At 41.3% G+C, this 22,180-nt stretch overlaps 1 protein-coding gene across 1 annotated transcript in view; it reads left to right on the forward strand.

The window, feature by feature from the left end:
- The window catches only part of LOC123507912 (dual specificity tyrosine-phosphorylation-regulated kinase 2-like), a 48,901-nt gene extending 35,155 nt beyond the window's left edge, over positions 1 to 13,746 (forward strand). The window contains 3 exon segments of the mRNA XM_045261238.1: positions 4,252 to 4,321; positions 4,324 to 4,430; positions 10,854 to 13,746. Coding sequence (XP_045117173.1) covers positions 4,252 to 4,321; positions 4,324 to 4,430; positions 10,854 to 11,414 — 738 coding nt within the window. The 3' untranslated portion in view covers positions 11,415 to 13,746.
- Positions 13,747 to 22,180: the final 8,434 nt, after the last annotated feature.

A 22,180-nucleotide genomic window follows, 5' to 3' on the forward strand; every position in this document is an offset into this window, starting at 1 on the left:
ATGAAAAGCAAAATAAAAAAAAAAAAGTTACATTGGTATTTTTATGTGGTCACTATAAACTCGTATTATTACTACTATATCATCATTTGCCACAGTACCATTAGCATCTATTCATCTCGTATTTATCTATCTACTCTATTATTCCTGTCTGTGTTAATTTTCTTATAAACTCATATTAATACTATTTTTATTTTCACATTATAAACTCGTATTATTACTATCACTATTACAACTACCATTATTCACTTCAGTACTATTACCATCTTCCTCTCGTATCTATCCATCAACATCATTATTATTCCTATCTGTTAATTTTCCTTCTTAAACTCATTACTATTTCTATTTTCTCATAAACTCTTCTTGCTACTATCACCATTATAACTATCATAATTTGCCACAGTACCATTAGCATCAATTCATCTCGTATTTATCCATCTGCACTATTGTTATTCCTGTCTATATCAATTTTCCTACAAAACTCATTACTATTTCTATTTTCACATTATAAACATGTATTACTACTTTACTATTTATCAATCTACTATTACGATTTCAGTCTATACATCAATTGTCCTATATAAACTCTACTATTTATACAAGTTACTGCCATTACTATTATTTCCCTCAATCTCGTACCATTATTATTACTATTACTGTTATTATTTCCCTCATAAACTTGTACCATTATTATTACCATCACCATTTATTACAGCACTAACCACTCTCTCTCTCTTTCTACAGGTAAAGATGTATTGGCTGTACAGAGTTAATTAGCAAGGTACGGTAAGTTAAGGTACGGTACGGTAACGGTGAGGTAAGGTACGGTACGGTATGATACGGTAGGGTAAAGTAAGGTTAAGGTACGGTTTAGATACGGTACAGTAAAAAATAGTTAGGTACGGTACGGTAAAGTTAAGATACGGTACGATAAGACAAGGTACGGTGTAGATACGGTACGATAAGACAAGGTACGGTTTAGATACGGTACGGTTAAAATAAAGTTAGATAAGATACGGTACGGTTAAGTAAGGTACAGTAACTGCAAGGCAAGGTACGGTTAAGATACGGTACAGTTAAGTTACAATAAGACAAAGTAAGGTACGGTACAGTAAGACACGGTACAATTTAGATACAATAAGGCAAAGTAAGGTACAGTTAAGATACGGTACGATTTAGATACGGTGCAGTTAAGTTACAATAAGACAAAGTAAGGTACAGTAAAGATACGGTACAGTTAAGTAACAATAAGGCTAATTAAGATACGGTACGATAAATTAAGGTACGGTTAAGATACGACATAGTAAGACACGGTACGATTTAGGTACGGTACAGTTAAGATACAATAAGGCAAAGTAAGGAACAGTTAAGATACGGTACGGTTAAGATACAATAAGGCAAACTAAGGTACGGTAAAGGAAGGTACGATTAAGACACGGTACGGTAAAGCAAGGTACGGTCAAAATAAAGTTCCGGTACAGTTAGTTCGGTACGGTTAAGGCACGGTACGGTTATAAGGTGTAGTGGTTGGTGTTGCCTCGCTCTATATCCGTGTCGGGTTGTGGTGAGCCAGACGGAAGGGTGATAGTGATTATGTGACCTGGATATAGTGACGCCTGTATGGGGGGAAGGGGTGTGGGTGAGTAAGAAAGAAGGAGAGGGGAGTGGTGTGTGTGTGTATTTTTTTTATTTTATTTTTTTTTACTAATTGTCTTCTCTTCTTAAACTACTCCTCTTTGTTTCCTCTTCACTTTTCTTCTCTTCTCTTTGCTTCTTCTCTCATCTCTCCTTTCCTTTCCTCTCCTCTCCTCTCCTCTCCTTTCCCCACCCCCATTATTGTTATCACCATTATTGTCATTTCTACCCATCCAAATTTTTAAGAACCATCAGCTATAATTGTGTTTGTTGTTATCAGCACAATTGTGTCTTATTTACAGTGCATTGAGAAATATAAATAACCTTTCAGTCATGTTCTTTGTTAAGTGTTTCCTTTCATTGCAGTGTTGCCTCTCAAAGCTCTCTGCCATCAGCCTCAAGACAGTCACCATTTGTTACATTCATAGAGTCACCATTGGTCCTTTCATACACCAGCTTGTCATCACAGGAGTAGTCAGATGTCACTAGGCCAGCAAATGAAAGAGATGTGACAAAACAACCATAGCTCTTGTGTTTCCTAGTACACCAAGCCTCATCTGTCAGTATCTTGCAACACAACAGAGTTTTCTCTCATCTAAAAGAACACATCAAAATGAGTTCTGCCTTATTTGTAGAACTGTGATGTAAGTATTACAAGTGTAGTATGTATTGGTTATGTGGAGTGTGTGGTGTGGTGAAGGATTACAAGGTGCAGTGTGGCTCAAGTGTACACCACACAGGGTGATCTGGCACTGTCCTCACCCTGAGATGTGGTGTGACACTCAGGCACCACCACCAGTCACCACTGGCTAACTACCACAGTCTGTCGTAGAGCACTGCCACACTGGACCATCAGGCAGCCATGTGTGGGTGAGTGGCCACTGGTGGTGTGGGTGGCACTCACTGCTGCAGGTGGCACTGTTCACACTGGGCCACCAAGTCAGGTACACCACTGCCTGGTGCTGGGCCAGGTGCTGAGGGGACCTGAGGTGTGCCATGCAGCCTGCAGGCCACCAACAGTGTATGGGAGGCAGGGGGTGGTGGGGGTGGACACGGGCCTGGTCTGTAGGCCGGAGCACACCCAGCAGTGTGGTGTGTGGTCCATTAGGTGCAGGATGCAGCAGCAGTAGCAACAGCAGGGGTGAGGGTGAGGGAGAAGCACTGGGGTGACATGGGCCACACTTCCTTCTAGGTGTTGTGACATGTGTGAGTGAGGGCAGTGCAGTGGATGAGTGGAGGGTGACATCAGTGCAGCGGCCAGACTCTGGAGGCACTGTGTGGTGCCGGCCAGCCTGTGTCTGTGTTCATTGTTCAGGCCGACACCTGCTGCCTGGCTGTGCTTCCTGGTGGACACATCAAGGAGGAGCACCTCCACCTGGTGGTGGTGGTGGTGGCGATGGAAGGTGCCTTGTGGCTCACACCTGTACCACATAATCACACACCACTGTGAGACAACACCCTGCCTGGCCAAGCCACTCACCACATCAGGATCTGCCTCCACAACACATGGCCACTCATCACACTCCAGCCACCTGACCCACCTGCTGCCACCACCACTCCCTGCACACCACCACCACCATCACACACAACAAGAACAGCACACTGCACCACCTGTGCCTGTGTCTGTGGGAGGGGGGGTGGGGATGTCTTTACCTTCAGTGTTAACTGCAGGTTTTTTCTTGGCTTTTCAGTAGAACACAGTACTGATGTACACCTACACCTGGTGGTGTGTTATATGTGGGGTGTTCCACTGTGCAACACCCTCAAAATCCATATCACAGTGTGATATGAACTGTGTGTACAGTAATGGTGAGGCCTTGCCCTCCACCACTCACTGTTCAACACACTGACCATTTGTTCACTTATTGACTTCATTATTTACTTATTTACATATTCACCTCATGTTTAGCGATGTCTCCTGAAGAAACAGAGACAGGCAGGAGACACAACCAGACCACCATTCATTCATTTACTGACCTATATACTTACCTTATTTACTGTATTCACCTTTTATGCACTCACCTTATTCACTGTATTCACCTCATTAGCTTTGGCTCCCTTATTAATTATCTTGGTGCATTCACCTTGTGGTGAGAGAGAGAGAGAGAGAGAGAGAGCCACTACCATATTTATGAAGTATTTATTTATGTATTAATTAATTCTACAGTATTTACTTTTAGTCTCATGAAGCACTCACACACTGAGGCATTTCATTACCTGCATTTACTTATATTATTTACCTCTTTATTCACTTCATGTTTAGGTTTGCATCCCCTTCAAGAGTCAAATAGAGAGACAGACACAGACACAGATACAGACAGACAGACAGACACAGACACACAAAGCCCCTTCTAACACGTGAACTGGACGGACAGATACAGAGACACAGACATAGACACACCAAGCCCCTTCTAACATATTTGAACCAGACAGAGAGAAAGAGAGAGAAAGACAGAAAGACATGCACAAAGCCCCTTCTAACATAATGTGAACCAGAGAGAGAGAGACAGACAGACACAGACATGCCAGACCCCTTCTAACATATATGAACCAGACAAACAGACAGAGAGAGAGAGAGAGAGAGAGCAGTCCCCTTCTAACACCAGTGAACCATTGCAGGTGATAGACTTTGGTTCATCGTGCCTGGAGAACCAGCGGGTGTACACCTACATACAGAGCAGATTCTACCGGCGCCGGAGGTCATCCTGGGGGCCAAGTATGGCATGGCCATTGATATCTGGTCCCTCGGCTGCATCCTGGCCGAGCTGCTCACCGGATACCCCCTGCTGCCCGGAGAGGTGTGTGTCCGTGTGTCTGTGTCCAAGTGTGTGTGTTGATAGAGAATGTGTGTGTTTGTGTCCATGTGTCTGTGTGTCGATAGAGAATGTGTGTGTGTGTGTGTGTGTGTGTGTGTGTGTGTGTGTGTGTGTGTGTGTGTGTGTGTGTGTGTGTGTGTGTGTGTCAATGGAGTGGATAGAAAGAGTAGATATATTTATAGATCAATAAGTGAGGTGTGTGTGTGTATATATATATATATATATATATATATATATATATATATATATATATATATATATATATATATATATATATATTTACCTAGTTGTAGTTTTACAGGGCCTGGGCTTTATGCTCGTGTGGTCCCTGTCTCCATATCTACACTTATCCAATTTTTCTTTAAAACTATGCACACTCGTTGCTGACACTTCTTCACTCAAACTGTTCCAAGTCTCAACACATCTTTGTGGAAAACTATACTTTTTAACGTGTGTGTGTGTGTGTGTGTGTGTGTGTGTGTGTGTGTGTGTGTGTGTGTGTGTGTGTGTGTGTGTGTGTGTGTGTGTGTGTGTGTGTCAATAGAGTGGATAGAAAGAGTAGATATATTTATAGATCAATAAAGTGAGGTGTGTGTGTATTTACCTATTTTACCTATTTGTGTATTACAGGGCCCAAGCTAAGCTCTCTGTGTCCTGTCTCCTTGTCCACTCCTGTCATATCTCTCTTTCATCTGACTGACACACACACTGCGTCAACATCACTGCTCAGTTTATTCCACTTATCAATACTACGATGCGGGAAACTGTATTTTCTCACGTCATTCAGACAGATGTGTGTGTGTGTGTGTGTGTGTGTACAGAATTAGTGGAGAGATAGACTAAGATATGTGGATAGATGGAAGGATGAACAAGAGGAAGGAAGGAAAAGTGAGTAGATACATGAATGGATGTGTGTGTGTGTGTGTGTGTGTGTCAGTGTGTGTGGTAGAGTGAATGGATAGACCGGATATATGAATAAACAAGTGAGTAAGTAGATAGATAGAAGTGTGTGTGTGTGTGTGTGTGTGTGTGAGTATGAATATAGTAAGACAGTATTTCTCCAGTGACTAAGCCTTACCTTTAGTGTTGCTTTAGAGAGCTGTCAGTACAATGACCAATGCTTACTGAGTCATTGAAGCTTATCTAAATCTTTGTGGCTCAATTCTTGACATGATTTAGGCTCATATTCTCACTGCGACTGTTTTCCAAGGCCATGGGGATGATGAGGTAGGTTTTCAAGAGTGCTTCTCCAGTTAATAATGTAAAAAATCTTGCCACTGCCTCTAAAACAGTAAAAAAAACCTTAGGAATGATCTGCTCTTTCACTACGATTGTTTTCCAAGGCAACAGAGATGATGACCAGGGATTTCAAGAGTGCTTCCCCAATTAATAATGTAGAAATCTTGCCACTCTCCCTCTAGAAATGTAAAAACACCTTAAAAACTTGTAAATTTAGATAAAGCCTTTTGAAATAGAGGTGAAGGGCAAAAGTGTTTGGGAATACGAGTCTTAGGGTACATCTTTTAATGGATCTATAGCTCTCTAAAGGCCCTGATAGATGTATTTAAGGGATGTGGTAGTAAAACCTTTATCAGCTACAAGGGATATGGCAAGGGTGACAAGCAGCATTCTCAGGGACACTAATCAGGGTAGAGGTCATTAACCCCTTCACCACTGGGACACATTTTTACCTTGTGATTTGTGTACCATTAGACCATTTTATTGACATTATACTAGAACTCATCCATAGCTACCCACAAGGTGTGGCTCCTCTTGAGTGCAACGTTGCCACTGCTATACCAGTACCTTCTTCAAAGAAAACGGAGTGATGATCGTTCTCTACTTCATTAAAAGAAGTCAGAAGAGACCCAAATACCTATGCAGCTATATAGTACATTAAATGCAATAAAGATTCTGGTTATATACATGAAAATGAGACAAATAATTTACATGTTTGTCAAATAAGTGCACATACGAGTAGAAACACAGTAATATATTGAGTGGTTCCTTGCTTGAGTTAAAGGTAAGAGTGTTGCCCGATTTGCTTTCTCTTGCAAGAAATATCTATTAAGGCAGAATATGAATTCCTTGGTCTGGCTGCGCAAGACAGTGTATGACGGGGAAGCGTCAGGGGGTCCTTCCATGGTAGTGACCAGAGGAGAAGTGTAGCAACACGTGCGTGGCGACCTGACTCATCCCCCCAACCTCCCCGGGAAATTCCACCTGGGTCGTGAGTGGCAACGTCGCCTGACCTGATATGACACATCACCGTCCATGTATATTTTTTTTTTTTTTTTTTTTTTTTTTTTACATTACAAGGGCACTGGCCAAGGGCAAACACAGTGTTGGAAAAAAAAATCCCGCTGGTTGCCAGGCCCTGTTAAAGAAAAGTAGAAAGAAAAACAAAAAATCTAAAAGGAGGGTCCAGTTAACGTAAGAGGTGTCTTGACACTCCTCTTTTGAAAGAGTTTAAGTCATAGGCAGGTGGAAATACAGACACAGGTAGAGAGTTCCAGAGTTTACCAGTGTAGGGAATGAAGGAGTGAAGATACTGGTTAACTCTTGCATTAGGAAGATGGACAGAATAGGGATGAGAAGAAGTAGAGAGTCTTGTGCAGCGAGGCCGCAGGAGGGGAAGGCATGCAGTTAGCAAGTTCAGAAGAGCAGACAGCATGAAAACAGCGGTAGAAGACAGATAAAGATGCAACATTGCGGCGGTGACTTAAAGAATCAAGACAGTCAGTTAGAGGAGAAGAGTTGATAAGATGAAAAGCTTTAGATTCCACCTTGTTTAGTAAAGCTGTGTGTGTGGATCCCCCCCAGACATGAGAGCCATACTCCATACACGGGCGGATAAGGCCCTTGTACAGAGCAAGCAGCTGGGAGGGAGAGAAAAATGGACGAAGACGCCATAGGACACCTAACTTCTTGGAAGCTGATTTATATGAACTAGCTTAATTTATTTTCGTATATGACAATTATTTATATCATCTACCACTTAATTAAGGTTTCTGAATGTTCTGAGAACGTTATTTTTTTATAATGCTATGATTACAGGACAGTGAGTAGTTTGTTTTTATTGGAGATTTGGCATAGTCTCACGGCAGACATGGCCAACGCCCTATTGGTAGGTACGGATGGGTTTTAGTATAGCAAGAGTCTATGGAGGTCAGAAGATTAATGGTCACAATCTTCACTATTTTAATTCCTTCAGTACTGGGACACATTTTTACCTTGAGATTTGTGTACCATTAGACCATTTTATTGACATTAGCAAGGGTCTATGGAGGTCAGAAGATTAATGGTCACAGTTTTCACTATCTTAACCTTTTCAATATTGGGACACATTTTTACCTTGAGATTTGAGTTTGATTAGACCATTTTATTGATATCAGGAAGGATCTATGGAGGTCAGAAGATTAATGGCAACAGTCTTCACTATTTTAATCCTCCACATGAGTTTCTGAATATGTATAGAATCACCAAATATTAAGCAGATTGGATATGGAAATGTGTCATGGTACTGAAGGAGTTAAAGGTTAGTTTGGTGGAGGTGTTCAAGTGGTACAGAGGATACAACAATGGTGATAGAACAGTTTTTCAGGGTGTGTGTGTGTGTGTGTGTGTGTGTGTGTGTGTGTGTGTGTGTGTGTGTGTGTGTGTGTGTGTGTGTGTGTGTGTTCACTGTTTGATCTGCTGCAGTCTCTGGAGACAGCCAGACGTTACTCTGAACGAGCTCAGAGCTCATTATTTCCGATCTTTGGATAGGCCTGAGACCAGGCACACACCACACACCGGGACAACAAGGTCACAACTCCTCGATTTACATCCCGTACCTACTCACTGCTAGGTGAACAGGGCTACACATGAAAGGAGACACCCAAATATCTCCACCCGGCCGGGAATCGAACCCGGTCATCTGGCTTGTGAAGCCAGCGCTCTAACCACTGAGCTACCGGGCCGGTAGTGTGTGTGTGTGTGTGTGTGTGTGTGTGTGTGTGTGTGTGTGTGTGTGTGTGTGTGTGTGATTCACCTCGGTTGGCTCCTGGTCACCCAGCCAGTCTTCCCCATTACGGAGCGAGCTCAGAGCTAATAGACCGATCTTCGGGTAGGACTGAGACCACAACACACTCCACACACCGGGAAAGCGAGGCCACAACCCCTCCAGTTACATCCCGTACCTATTTACTGCTAGGTGAACACACCCCACACATTAAGAAACATTTGCCTCGCTGCTTACCGGGATTTGAACCCAGCCCTCTTGATCGTGAGTCGAGCGTGCTAACCACTACACTATGCGGTGTGTGTGTGTGTGTGTGTGTGTGTGTGTGTGTGTGTGTGTGTGTGTGTGTGTTTACCTAGTTGTAGTTTTTCAGGGCCTGGGCTGTACGCTTGTGTGGCCCCATCTCCATATCTACACTTATCCAATTTTTCTTTAAAACTATGCACACTCGTTGCTGACACCACTTCTTCACTCAGTGTTCCAAGTGTGTGTGTGTGTGTGTGTGTGTGCATTTTGAAATAAAGTTCCACTATTAAGACATCTAGATGGTTTATGTGTGTGTGTGTGTGTGTGCCACTATTAAGACATCTAGATGGTTTGTGTGTGTGTGTGTGTGTGTGTGTGTGTGTGTGTGTGTGTGTGTGTGTGTGTGTGTGTGTGCATTTTGAAATAAAGTTGCACTATTAAAGCTTCTAGATGGTGTGTGTGTGTGTGTGTGTGTGTGTGTGTGTGTGTGTTTTAAAATAGACTTCCATTATAAGACTTCTAGAGGACTGTGTGGGGTGGGGTCATGAGATGTTTAGGGGAGGGACTGTAGGTGGTTGGGTAAGGTGGGATGTGGGGAGGTGTGGAGGGGTGACAGGTTTATGGCAAGGCAAGGGGGGGATGGGAGGGGAAGGGGATGTGGTCAAGAGGGGAGTTGGTCAGAGTACAGCTTGAAATGGTTTGCTCCCTCACCACTACTGTTTTCAAAGGCCACAGGTGATAACTCAAGTTTTTATGGGTATTTTCCAGACACCTACACAGAACCTTTATCACTCTATCCCAGCAACCTTCAAAACACACTTGAAAACCCTTATGACTGTTTCTAAGAGGCAAAGAAATGATGAGCCAGATTTTAGCTCTCCCCTTTTTTTTTTTTTTATTATTATTATTATTATTATTATTATTATTTATGTTTTTTTATTTATTTTTATTTATTTATTTATTTTTTTTTTTATCTATCCCTTGAATCGTGAAAGTGCACTAGAAACCCTATGACTGTTTCTAAGAGGCTGCCGTGGTACAGTGAGCCATGCGTGCTTTGGGGTCCGAGGGGTCTCCAAGCGCACTGGTTTGAATCCTGTCCATGGTCCGAGTGTAGGTTGGGCTTCCTCACTCGGGGCAATGGTTTCCTAGCGGGTGGGCTTTGAGATAGGAGGTACCCAAAAAATTATCCCCTTTAGCCCAGAAATTCCTGTGAAAACCCCACATGGTATAAAAAAATAATTTGCCAGATTTCTATGCCTTATTTTAGTAAAGCATCCTTGTTACTCTGTCCCTGGAACCATGAAAATATCCTTAAAACCCTATCATTTTTTCCAAGGCCCAGAGAAATGATCAGCCAAGTTTCTGTATATTATTGTTGATAGAATCTTTGTTAATCTGTATCTGGAATCATGGAAACGCCTCTAAAAACCTTAAGATTGTTTATAAGACCCAGAGAAATTATTAGCCTGTTTTTTTATAACTCTATTGTCCAGTCAATTATATAGAATCATTGTTAATCTGTCCCTGGAATGATAAAAACACTGAAAACTCTTAAGAATCCATGTAAATCTGTTTGAAACTACATATACCCTTAAAAACCCTTGTGACTTTCTAAGGGCCCAGAGATACAGTTAATGTTGTGATGAGTGTGTTTCAGTGTGGTGTGTTCAGATAGTTTTGTCTTATTTTTGTAAAGACTCCTTGTTAATCTGTCCCTGGAACCATGAAAACGCACTTCAAAACTCTTAGATTTCTGTGATTTATTTTTGTACAGAATCCTTTTTTATCTGTCCCTGGAACCATGAAAGTATCCTTAAAAACCCGTACAACTACTTCTAAGGGCCAGATAAATAATTAGTGCTGTGATGGATGTGTTTCAATAAGGTGTGTTTCAAGTTGCTCATCTGTGGTAGTGTTGGTATCCCTTTTCTCCTGGGAGCCTAATAGCTTCCACCATCCTGTTAGAAGTAGAGATAGTTATTGGAAGGTTTAAGAACACCGCCCCCTCAGACTGATGGATGGATGGATGGATGTGGAATGGTTTGCTGGCTGCATGGCTGACTGGATGGGTGGGTGGCTGGCTAGCTGGATGAATGGGATGATTTGCTGGGTGGATGTTTAGTTGATGTGCTAACAGTGGTGTGTCTTTGCAGGACGAGGCGGACCAGCTGGCGTGCATCATGGAGCTGCTGGGCATGCCTCCAGCGCGCCTGGTGGAGCAGAGCAAGCGTGCCAAGAACTTCATCACCAGCAAGGGTTACCCACGGTACTGCGTCACCCGCACCCTGCCAGATGGCTCCACCATCCTGCATGGGGGCCAGAGCCGGCGGGGCAAGCCCAGGGGGCCGCCAGGGTCCAAAACGCTGCAGACAGCACTGAAAGGCTGCAACGACCCGCTCTTCCTGGACTTCATCCAGCGCTGCCTGGACTGGGACCCCGCCACCCGCATGACGCCCAGCCAGGCCCTGCGGCACGGCTGGCTGCGGCGGCGCCTGCCCAAGCCGCCCTCGGAGAAGAGCGACTCGCCAGCGTCCACGCTGCGCACGCCGTCGTCGTCATCGTCGCGCACGCCGTCGTCTGCCGCTGCCAAGCTGAACACCATCGCCGCGCCAGCCACCAAGCTGCGCGCCACCATCACTGACGACGCTGGCTCCGCCACGCTGCACCCCCGCCACCACACCAAGCTGCCCCAGATCACCAACCCCGTCACCTGAGCCCCGCCCGCCGCGCCCCGCTGCCCCGACACCCACATATCAGACCAAAGTGCAATTGGGCGAGGCACGGGGCGGTGGGCAGTGACGGACGGGGCGCCCCGTGCTGCGGGACGCTCACTGGCGCCACCCCGCCCCGGCCCCGTGCCCCGCCGACACACACACTAGTCGTGAAGCGCTGCCCCACCCCGCCCCACCTCGGCGGGGCAGGGCGAACTGTCAAACTGATATTACAACTCGTCTGATGATCTCACTTGTTCACAAAGGCGGGGCTGGGCGGGGCGGGGCACCCCTCCCCATCCCCCTCCCCCGCCCCGGGTCGCCTGACACAATCAAAACTTAAAGAGAGGCGGCAGTCGTCATTTGTACTCCATTTATACTTAGCAAGCACAACAAACAAACTAACAAACAAACAAAGCAAGGAAGGAAGCAAGGAACACACAAAGAAGGCATTCACCCCATCAACTCTCACACACACACACACACACACACCCATGCACCCCTCCCCCCCTCATGTGTGTGTGTGTGTGTGTGTGTGTGTGTGTGTCTGTGTGTGTGGGTGCCTTGTGGGTGTGACTGGTGGAGTGTGGATGGGGTGGGAGAGTGTTGGTTGCTTACTGGTGATCTTTGGCATTTAAAGTGTGTGTGTGTGTGTGTGTGTGTGTGTGTGTGTGTGTGTGTGTGTGTGTGTGTGTGTGTGTGTAGGTGAATCACTGCCTTGTTTGCTCACATATAGTTCTTATGTGTCTCGTTTTTTGTCATTTTTTCACCTTTTACATTTTCTACGAGTTAGGTTAGTCTCCCCCACTTTTATACCCTCCCCCCTCACCTCCTCCCCTCTCCCCACCTACCACAAGTAAACAAGCCGCCACAGTTTCCCGTTTTTTTTCCGTCTGTCTCTCTTTTTGTACCACGTCTTCTATATTTTTGACGTTTTTCCTAATTTTTTTGACGGAAACTAATATTTTTTTGTGTAATTTTTTTTAAATTTTATTTTATTTTATTTTTTCCAGTGGTTATCTGTGCATCTGCCAAAGTCACATGTATACACACACACACGCACACACATACATACACACACACACATACGTATGCACATACATACATATATTATTTTTACGGGTTTCTCAGTCAGTATGTTGGAAGTATTACGTGGAGGAGGAGGAAGAGGAGGAGGAGGAGGAAGAAGAAGAGGAGGAGGAGGAGATGATTCACCAAACTTCCATTATAACATCTGAACTTATCATGTCCTCCTTGACCCCTCCACTACCACCACCACCACCACTACTTGATCCTGATCTTGGCCGAGGGAAGCTGATCCGTCAACCAATCACAGACCAGATGCAAGAAAATATGAGAAGAAAAAGAAATAAAAGAAAATTGGCCTATGGAAATAAAAAGGTCGGCTGAGAAAAGAAAAAGAAACTAATGAGAAATGAAAGAAAAGAGAGATAGATAGAGAAAATTAAAGAAAGTGAGATAGTTTTAGCCAGTTTCATGTGTTCTATTTTCTCGTCAATGTGAGGAAGAAAGCGATCATTGTATCATATTGTATTTAATTGTTTTATATTCAATTAAGCTCACTGATACTTTTATGTGTATTTAATTCTCTTTTTTTCTTCATCTTTTTTTGTATTTTTTAAGCAGTGCAATATGTCCTAGTGATGTTAAGGTGCATCTTGGTGATCTTTGTGTTCCTTTGTGTTCCTTTAGGCTTGTGTCACCTCTTCTGTGTCTCACCTTACTGAGAGAAAGAGAGAGAGAGAGAGAGAAAGGGAGGGAGGGAGGTGCTGGCTAGCTGGGCTGTGACGATTGGGCTGCAGTGACATTACCTTCATCATCATCATTATTGTTATCATCATCACTAAATTCATACAACTCAGAGATAAGATAAGGTATGACATTTTAGATAATTGATAATTCACAACATTTTCAATAATTCACTATGCTGAGAAATGTTATGCATCATTTTATATATTTTTTATATATACAACTTGAACGTGTAGGGTGTGAAAAAATGTAGCATTGATGTTTGAATGTTTTGAGTTTTGACAATCTTGTAATGTTCTTGACAATCCGGATAGTTCACACATTCACACAAGTTGGAGGAGGTGGTGAAAAGAAACACCGGTGCAGGGAGGTGAGTGTGAGTATATCCCTGAGTAGTTTTGCCGTTTGCTTCTTCAGGAGAGTTGGCGAAACTAGTCAGGAATAAAACACTCACCTCCCTGCACCTGTGTTTCTTTTCACCTCTTCCTCCAATCCAGATAGTGTTGCAGTGATCCAGATGTTCTGTTGTTATGAAAAATTTCCATCATATATAGTTTTTATACAATTTTTGTGGAATTATTATCATCATTTTATCATTATTTTGTGGAATTATTTATCTTTTTTATCAATCGTATATTTCAATCTTAACGACACTGGTGAAGAGAAAGTTTGGGAAGGTGTACTTGAGACAGACAGAGAGAGAGAGAGAGAGAGAAAATGTGTGTGTGTGTGTTTGAACGAGAATCTGTGATATCTCAACACTATGACAATTTAAATATATGTCTGTGTAAGTGTGTGTGTACATATGACTGTATATGTGTGCAAGACTGTGATATAACTCCTGTAGCATTAGTGTATGTGTATGTGTGTATGTATCAATGTATATCTACTCATTTCATTTTTGTTATTTTATTTTTATTTATCAGATTTGTATTTTTAATGGAATAAGTCAAAGATGTGTGTGTGTGTGTGTGTGTGTGTGTGTGTGTGTGTGTGTGTGTGTGTGTGTGTGTCCCATAACTGACTCTAAGCATCAGCACAGTCAGGAAGGATAAGGGAGGTAAATCAGCAAAACCTAACCTAACCTATTCAGACCACCACCACTGACTCAGCACTCACCAAGGCACCAGTCAGTCAGGGTAATGCAGCCTAACCTCACCATCACCATCACCAGTCACTCACCTTCTCACCAAACTCACTCACACACTCACTCAGACAGGGTAACTCAGCACAACCTAACCTAACATAATGTGACCTTTCCTTACCTGACTTTACCTTACCTTACATCTTTCCTTCCTCTCCTCTCTCTCTCTCTTTTTTTTTTTTTTTTTTTTTTTTCCTCCATTTCTTTTTTCTTTGTTTTTTCTTCTTCTCTCCTCTCCTCTCCTCCTTACCTTTCCTTTCCTTTCCTTTCCTTTCCTTTCCTTTCCTTTCCTTACCTTACCTTACCTTACCTTACCTTACCTTACCTTACCATACCATACCATACCATACCATATCTAACCAGTCTTCAAAATCACCCACTCACGCACTCAGTCAGTCAGGGTAAATGAATCTAACCTAACCTAGCCTAGCCTAACCTAATGGCAGTGTCCACAGCGCCACAGCCTTGCCAGCTAGCCAGCCAGAAAAGAAGGGAGGGAGTGATATAGAATGGTGACTTTCTGAAATACAAAATACCATGAAATTATTGACTCAGCAGGTGTATAATACAATAAAAGGGAAACATCACTACTTAGATCTTAGAAATACTACAACTACAAGTACTACTACAACTACTATTACTACTACTACTACTACTATTACTACTTCTACATTGCAACTTTTTATATGCAAGTCTCTCCTTAAAACACTAGGAATTTGGTGATATGAAAGAAACATTATAATTTTATCTCATTGTGATTATTTTTTCTGTATTTCTTATTCTACTTAAAAAAAAAAGAAGAAAAAGAAAGAAAAAAGGATGTTGTTTTATAGTTTTGGAAGTGATGTGTGTTTCTATGAGTGTGTGTAGTGTGTTTGGGTGTGGTGGTGGGGCCAGACACTTGCTCACACAGGCAGACAGTTGGTTTATCTTGATGTATACAGGCTCGCACTCTCTCTCTCTCTCTCTCTCTCTCTCTCTCTCTCTCTCTCTCTCTCTCTCTCTCTCTCTCTCTCTCTCTCTCTCTCTCTCTCTCTCTCTTAATTTGTCTGTATGTGTCACTTTCCCAGTTTCCGTGAAGAGCTGTGTGTGTTTCTCTTTCAGTCAGTCAGTCAGTCAGCTCAACAGACTGGGTGGCTGGCTCTGTGTGTGAGTCAGTCAGTCAGTCAGCATATCAGTTCATCTGGCTGTTGTCTTTCTATCAATCAGTCAGGCTGTTATTCTATCATGCCTCTATCTCTGTGTCTGTCTGCCTGTCTGCCAGTGCCGTGTGGTCCCCGACTCCCGCCGTCACCCTCAAGTCAACTAATTTTATTTATTTATTTTTAAACCACTCAGTAACTTTAGGAATGGCATTGCAAAACTTTTGTATAAGTTTGTGTATGTACACACTTTGTACGCAGCGAGTGGCGTGTTGGCATATGTGTGTGGTGCAGCCCTGTGCTGTGTTGTACTGCGCTGCACTGTGCTGTGCTGGTGAGCAGGGCAGGGCAGGGCAGGGCAGGTGTTCGTGCTGCACCATGGCAGTGAGGAAGTGCCGGAGGAAGGAGGCAAACTGTTGTACAGCATTTGTTTCATTTGTAAAGTTTGGAACATTTGTACAAGAAAACAATGTATAGAATTTGAGATTTTTAGAGTTTTGGAAAATTTATAAGAGGAATGAAAATGTACAGAGTTTGAGTGTGATTTTTAGAAGGTTCTGTAATGTACAGAAGCTGAATTGTAAAGGAATTTGAAAATTTTTTGAGAAAATGTTATGAAATCTTTTATAATGAAAATATAAGAGTTATCAAAGAATTTGAAGGAGTTTTGAAAATTTATCTGTGGGGGAAAAATGCAGAATTTTAAATTGAAATAGTTTTGAGGAATGATAGAAGAAAAATTGCTCAGATCAAAATTGAAAATCAGAAAAAAAGAAGCAAATCGCTGAACACAAACGAGCTCAAAGAACGAAACAAAAACAATTACAAAAACCCAAATCAAACCAAAAAATCACTGAAAATCTATCGAACGAGAAAACAAACTCCAAACACGAAACGAACGGCAGGTGGAGCAGAACAAACCACCAGACACAAGTGGAGGGAGTCGAGTGCGTTTGTGTGTGTGTGGCAGCAACCGTGTGTGGCTTGGGGTGTGAGGCCGGGTGGCGAGGGACACAGCACTGGGTCACGGGTCACAGCAGAGGTCAGGTCAGCGGGTAGTCTTGTCGGGTCATTTCTGGTGTGTCAGGAAACATGCATCACTAATTCTAGGTGTCAAATCTTGGCTAGATTTTGGGATTTTAGATTATTGTTAGTTCTTCTCGACATTGTTGTTTCATGGTGTCTACTTGCTTGCTTCTTTGCTTGAAATTCTACCAGGGGAGAGAGAAAGAGTGAGAGAGTGTGTGTGTGTGTGTGTGTGTGTGTGTGTGTGTGTGTGTGTGTGGACTGAACGACTAAGGCAATGCTAAAGGGAAGGAAGGAAACGAGAGATTTTTTAAAAAGTTTGTCTTGGTAAGGTTTTTCATGACAAGGATTGACGTGTGTGTGTGTGTGTGTGTGTGTGTGTGTGTGTGTGCATGTGTGCATGTGTGCGTGTATGTGACGAGGCGATTGGCTGATTGGGTCTGTGTTTGTAGCGTAGGCTCTTTGACTAGCACTGTTTTAGTAGAACCTGATGCAAGAATTGTTGACCCACACACACACACACACACCCCACCCACCCACCCACACCCACCCGCCGCCTGTCCTCCCCTCACAGCCAAGACTGCTACACACATGAACCTTGTAGCGCGCTTGGAACTAAAAAAAAAAAAAAAAAAAAAAAAACGGAATGAAAAAAAAACAATGTACATAGACTAAAGTGAGTGTGCTGCCGCTGCTGCAAGAGTCATGGCTGAGAGGACTTGAGGTCATTTGTGCATGGCCTCCAACAACCCCCCCCTCTCTCCTCCCATGGCTGCAACCTCAAGGAATTAAAAAAAACGGAATTAATCATCTCCGTTTTTTAAAATTTGATAAGCCAATTGTTGGAAATGTTTTGGTGAAGGGGGAGCAGCCAAGAAACCCCGAGGAGGCCCAAGCCACGCTATATTTAAATACTGTACACACTGTAAGACATTGTAAAATAGATGATGTCCAAAGTAGGTGATAATTTTACCGAAGACACTGTAAATAATTTTCTAGAGATACCCAGCGTACGTGTGTGTCGAGAGGAAGGTTTTCGCAGTGTAGTGGAAGTGTTTTGTATACCGAGTGTGGCGGCTCCGGCCAGACGCGAGTCGCCAGTCCTCCCCTTTTGATATTTTTGTTCCGTCAAAAATCCACAAAGGGTTGAAAATTTGGGAGAAAACAAAAAAAAACATAAATAAACGAAAGGTGTAAAAAAAATAAACAGCAAACAATTCTACCAGAAATGGACAGTTGGTGGGACAGCTTTTGTTTTCTTTCTTTTTTTTCTTTTCTTTTTATTTTGTGATAATTGTAAAGAGTACTGTGGAACCATACATGAGAAAAAACCTAGGATGTGTAGGAATATAATTTCTGTGTTGTTCAGAATCAATAAACAAAGTATTCATGCCAAAAGACCATGTTTTGTCACCCTAACCTAATGGGACCTTACCTCACCTGACCTTACCACACCTTACTTCACCTTATCTTATCTTATATTTACCTAACCTTCCCACACCTTACCCTACCTTATCTTACTTCATCTTACCCTACCTTACCTATTCAGAATCTACCTGACCTTAACCTAACCCTATCTTTCCTTACCTAATCTAACCTTACCTTACCTTACCTTACCTTACCTTACCTTACCATACCTTACCTAACTGAATCTTATCTTATTTTCATTTGACTTTTACCTTAGCCTGCCAAAAGTTATATAATTTGACCTTTCCATGATAACCACTTAACCTAGCTTTACCTTATGTTATATGATGTTATCTTATCTAACTGAACTTTATCTTGCCTAACTCTACTTTAACATACCTTACCTTAATTTTCTTTACTTCATCATACCTTACCTAACCTAACCTAACCTTACAATATATTACCCAATCTTGTCATAGCTAACCTAACCTTATTTTTATCTTATCTTACCTTATCTTAATTTACCATACCTTACCTTATCTTACCTAACCTTATCTTACTTTACCTTATCTTACCTTACTTTATCTTATTTATTCTGAATTTACTTAGTTTTCCTGACATTATCTTATTTCACATCACCTTTTAAATCTAACCTGACAACCAGACCAGACCTAACCAAACCTTACTACACCTTTCTTAACTAAACTCTAACTCAATCTGACCTTACTAACCTTGCAAACCTCACCTCACCTGCCCATACCATTTCTACCTTTCCTTAACTAGAAATAATTTAATGGGTTTTTTTCAAAAGAGGGTTTTCATAACTATAATTTTTCAATGATTGTACACTTTTCAATCAGTTTTATACATGGGGTAATAAATATTGGGAGTTATTTATGTTTTCAAGAGGGTTTTATGATTTATCTATTAATTTGTATTACTTTTTTTTTATTAACCCATGAATTTCTACTGTAATTTATCTAGCACCTATCATACCAGAAAGGATTTTAACATTTATGAAGTACAGAGAAATATCTTTTTTATTTATTTTTTATTAATTTTTATCTTCAAGATGTACATTATATTGTAATGAAGAAAAGAGAAACACTTATTTATTTCTTAATGAAGTAAAGAGAAACATTTTTTTTCTTTTTCTTTTTTTCTGTGCTTCAAGATGTACATTATATTCTCTGCTCATTCCCAGCAAGGATTTTGCAACATTAATGAAGAAAAGACAAACACTTTTATTTCTTTCAAGGTACTATTTAAGATATTTAATACATTTTCTTTTCATTCACTGCAATCTTTTAAGTAAACAAACCTATCTATTTATTTCATTTATTAGAATTACTATTTTTTTCTTTAGATGGTTAACTATATGTATTTAACTTGTTTATTTTACTTGTGTGTGTGTGTGTGTGTGTATTCACCTAGTTGTATTCACCTAGTTGTAATTTTACAGGGCCTGGGTATCATACTCGTGTGGCCCCGTCTCCATATCTACACACATCCAACTTTCCTTGAAAACTATGCACACTCCTCGCTGACACCACCTCCTCACTCAAACCATTCCACACCTCCACACATCTCTGTGGGAAACTATATTTCTTCACATCCTTCAAGCATATTCCCTTGGCTATCTTTTTACTATGCGATCTTGTAGTTCTATTTAAGTTTTCCTCTCTCAACATCATTTGCTCATTATCCACTTCATCCAGTCCGTTCAACAGTTTATAAACCTGTATTAAATCTCCTCTTTCTCTTCTTTGTTCCAAGGTAAGCAAATTCATTTCTTTTAATCTCTCCTCATAGGTCATTTCTGCCAATTCCGGAACCATTTTTGTTGCCATTCTCTGCAATCTCTCCAACTTCCTTATATGCTTCTTTTTATAAGGGGACCAAACCACTCCAGCATATTCCAATCTTGGTCTAATTACCGTACTAATTAATTTCTTCATCATATCTTTATCCATATAATGGAAGGCTAATCCAATATTTTTATCAAATTATACGTTTCTCCAAACATCTTATCAATATGAGCCTCAAACTGCCCATGGTCTTGTATTATCACTCCCAAATCCTTTTCCTTTTCCACCTTTTTCAACACTACTTCTTCACCCATCTTATATGACCCTCTTGGCCGTCTTCCACTCTTCCCATCTCCATCACATGACTTTTGCTCAGATTAAATTCCATTTGCCACCTCTTGCTCCACTCCCAAATCTTATCCAGATCTGCCTGTAAAATTTCACAATCTTCTTCACTCTTCACACACCTACACAACTTCGCATCATCCGCAAACAAATTAATATAACTGTTTACTCCCTCTGGCATGTCATTAATATATACAAGGAAAAGTATTGGTGCCAGCACTGAGCCTTGTGGGACTCCACTCTCCACCACCAACCAGTCCGACTTTGCATCCCTTATTACCGTTCTCATCTCCCTCCATCTCAAGTAGTTTTCCATCCACTTTAACACTTTTCCTTTCAGTCCTCCATAAATCTCTAATTTCCATAGCAGTCTCATGTGAGGTTACATATGACCTCCCTTTCCTAAAGCCAAATTGATGATCCGATAATAACTTATGATCCTCCAGGAACCGTATCCAATATTTCTTTATCACCCTCTCACAAATCTTACCGACCACACTTGTTAGAGACACAGGTCTATAGTTAAGAGGCTCTTCCTTACTGCCTCCCTTATAAATGGGCACCACTTCAGCTCTCTTCCACTCTACTGGTACTTCCCCTGTTTCTAATGAGCACCTTATAATATCATATAATGGATCAATCAATTCTTCTCTACACTCCTTCAATAATTTTCCTGAAACTTCATCTGGTCCCATCGCTTTATCATCTTTAAGTTCCTCCAACATTTTATATAACTCCTTTTAGGTATCTTAATGTCATCCATGTGCACATTTCCTTGTACATTCTGAGGCTTTACAAACATTGTTTCTTCAGTAAATACTTGCTGAAACCTATTATTTAGCAATTCCGCTATATTCTTAGGGTCATCTACTATCCCTTGCTCTCCTTTTAATCTTTCAATGGACTCTCTCTTTTTAAGTTTACCATTTATGAACCTGTAAAACAATTTTGGATGTTCCTTACTCTTGTCTACAATATCTTTTTCAAATTTTCTTTCTTCCTCCCTCCTTACCCTCACATACTCATTTCTCGCCACTCTATAATTCTCCTTATTTAGTATATTCCTGCTCTTTTTCCATCTTTTCCAAGCCACATCTCTCTTTTCCTTAGCCTTAACACAAGTTGCGTGTGTGTGTGTATCAGAATCATCCAGCTTTCCATTACTTTAGAATAATACTAGAATAACTCAAGCGTTTCCATTTTTAGGTTAAATAAGGTTTGGATTAATTCAGATCATTGATTACATGGTTATTGGGATGTACTCTTTTACCATGAGTTTTGCGTGTGATTAGACTATTTTATTGACATTAAAAAGGGTCTATGGAGGGCAGAAGATTAATGGCCAGAGTCTTCACTGTTTCAACACCCACATAAGTTTCTGAAGCTGCAAAAAATCACCAAATAGTAAGAAGAGTGAATATGAAAATGTGTCACTCTACTGAAGAGGTTTATTTTATTCACTTTGTCGGCCAAGAGAGAGAGAGAGAGAGTATAGCACATTTTTCCCCCGAGATCCTGAAATTAGCAGTCTGGGGTTAGTTTTCCTTTGATTTTTTTTTTTTTCAATATATCTATCTGAATGATGCTAGTTAATGGGAGTATATAGACCTTTATTGAGAGAAAGCAAAAGAAATTAAGAGAATCCATAATATTATTTCAGTGGCCATAGAAAATGTCCTTTCTTCTTGCCATCGTCTTTCTTAGTTTCTTATTTGTTGCTTTGAATAATGATGCGCTGAGTATCTATATAGGAAGGAATTTTATTTCTTTGTGTTTGAAAAAATGATAAGCTGATATTCTCTCTCTCTCTCTCTCTCTCTCTCTCTCTCTCTCTCTGTGTGTGTGTGTGTTTTATATTTTCATCTTTCCTTTATTTTTCCTACGTATTCCTTTCTTTATTTTGCATTTTCTTTTTTGCTTATTTAACTGTCTATACCTACTCTCTCTCTCTCTCTCTCTCTCTCTCTCTCTCTCTCTCTCTCTGGGTACTTGGTAAGCCTAATTGATATATGAAGTATGATATTGATGTAAGGCGCAGTAGAAAGAGAAATACAATTGACTTCCTGTGTTCATCATGATAAAAGAGAGAATTACTGAAGTGTGTCATGAAAGGAACAATTTTCTGTG

Source organism: Portunus trituberculatus, chromosome 3 (assembly GCF_017591435.1).
Source record: "Portunus trituberculatus isolate SZX2019 chromosome 3, ASM1759143v1, whole genome shotgun sequence".
NCBI classification, from domain to species: domain Eukaryota; kingdom Metazoa; phylum Arthropoda; class Malacostraca; order Decapoda; family Portunidae; genus Portunus; species Portunus trituberculatus.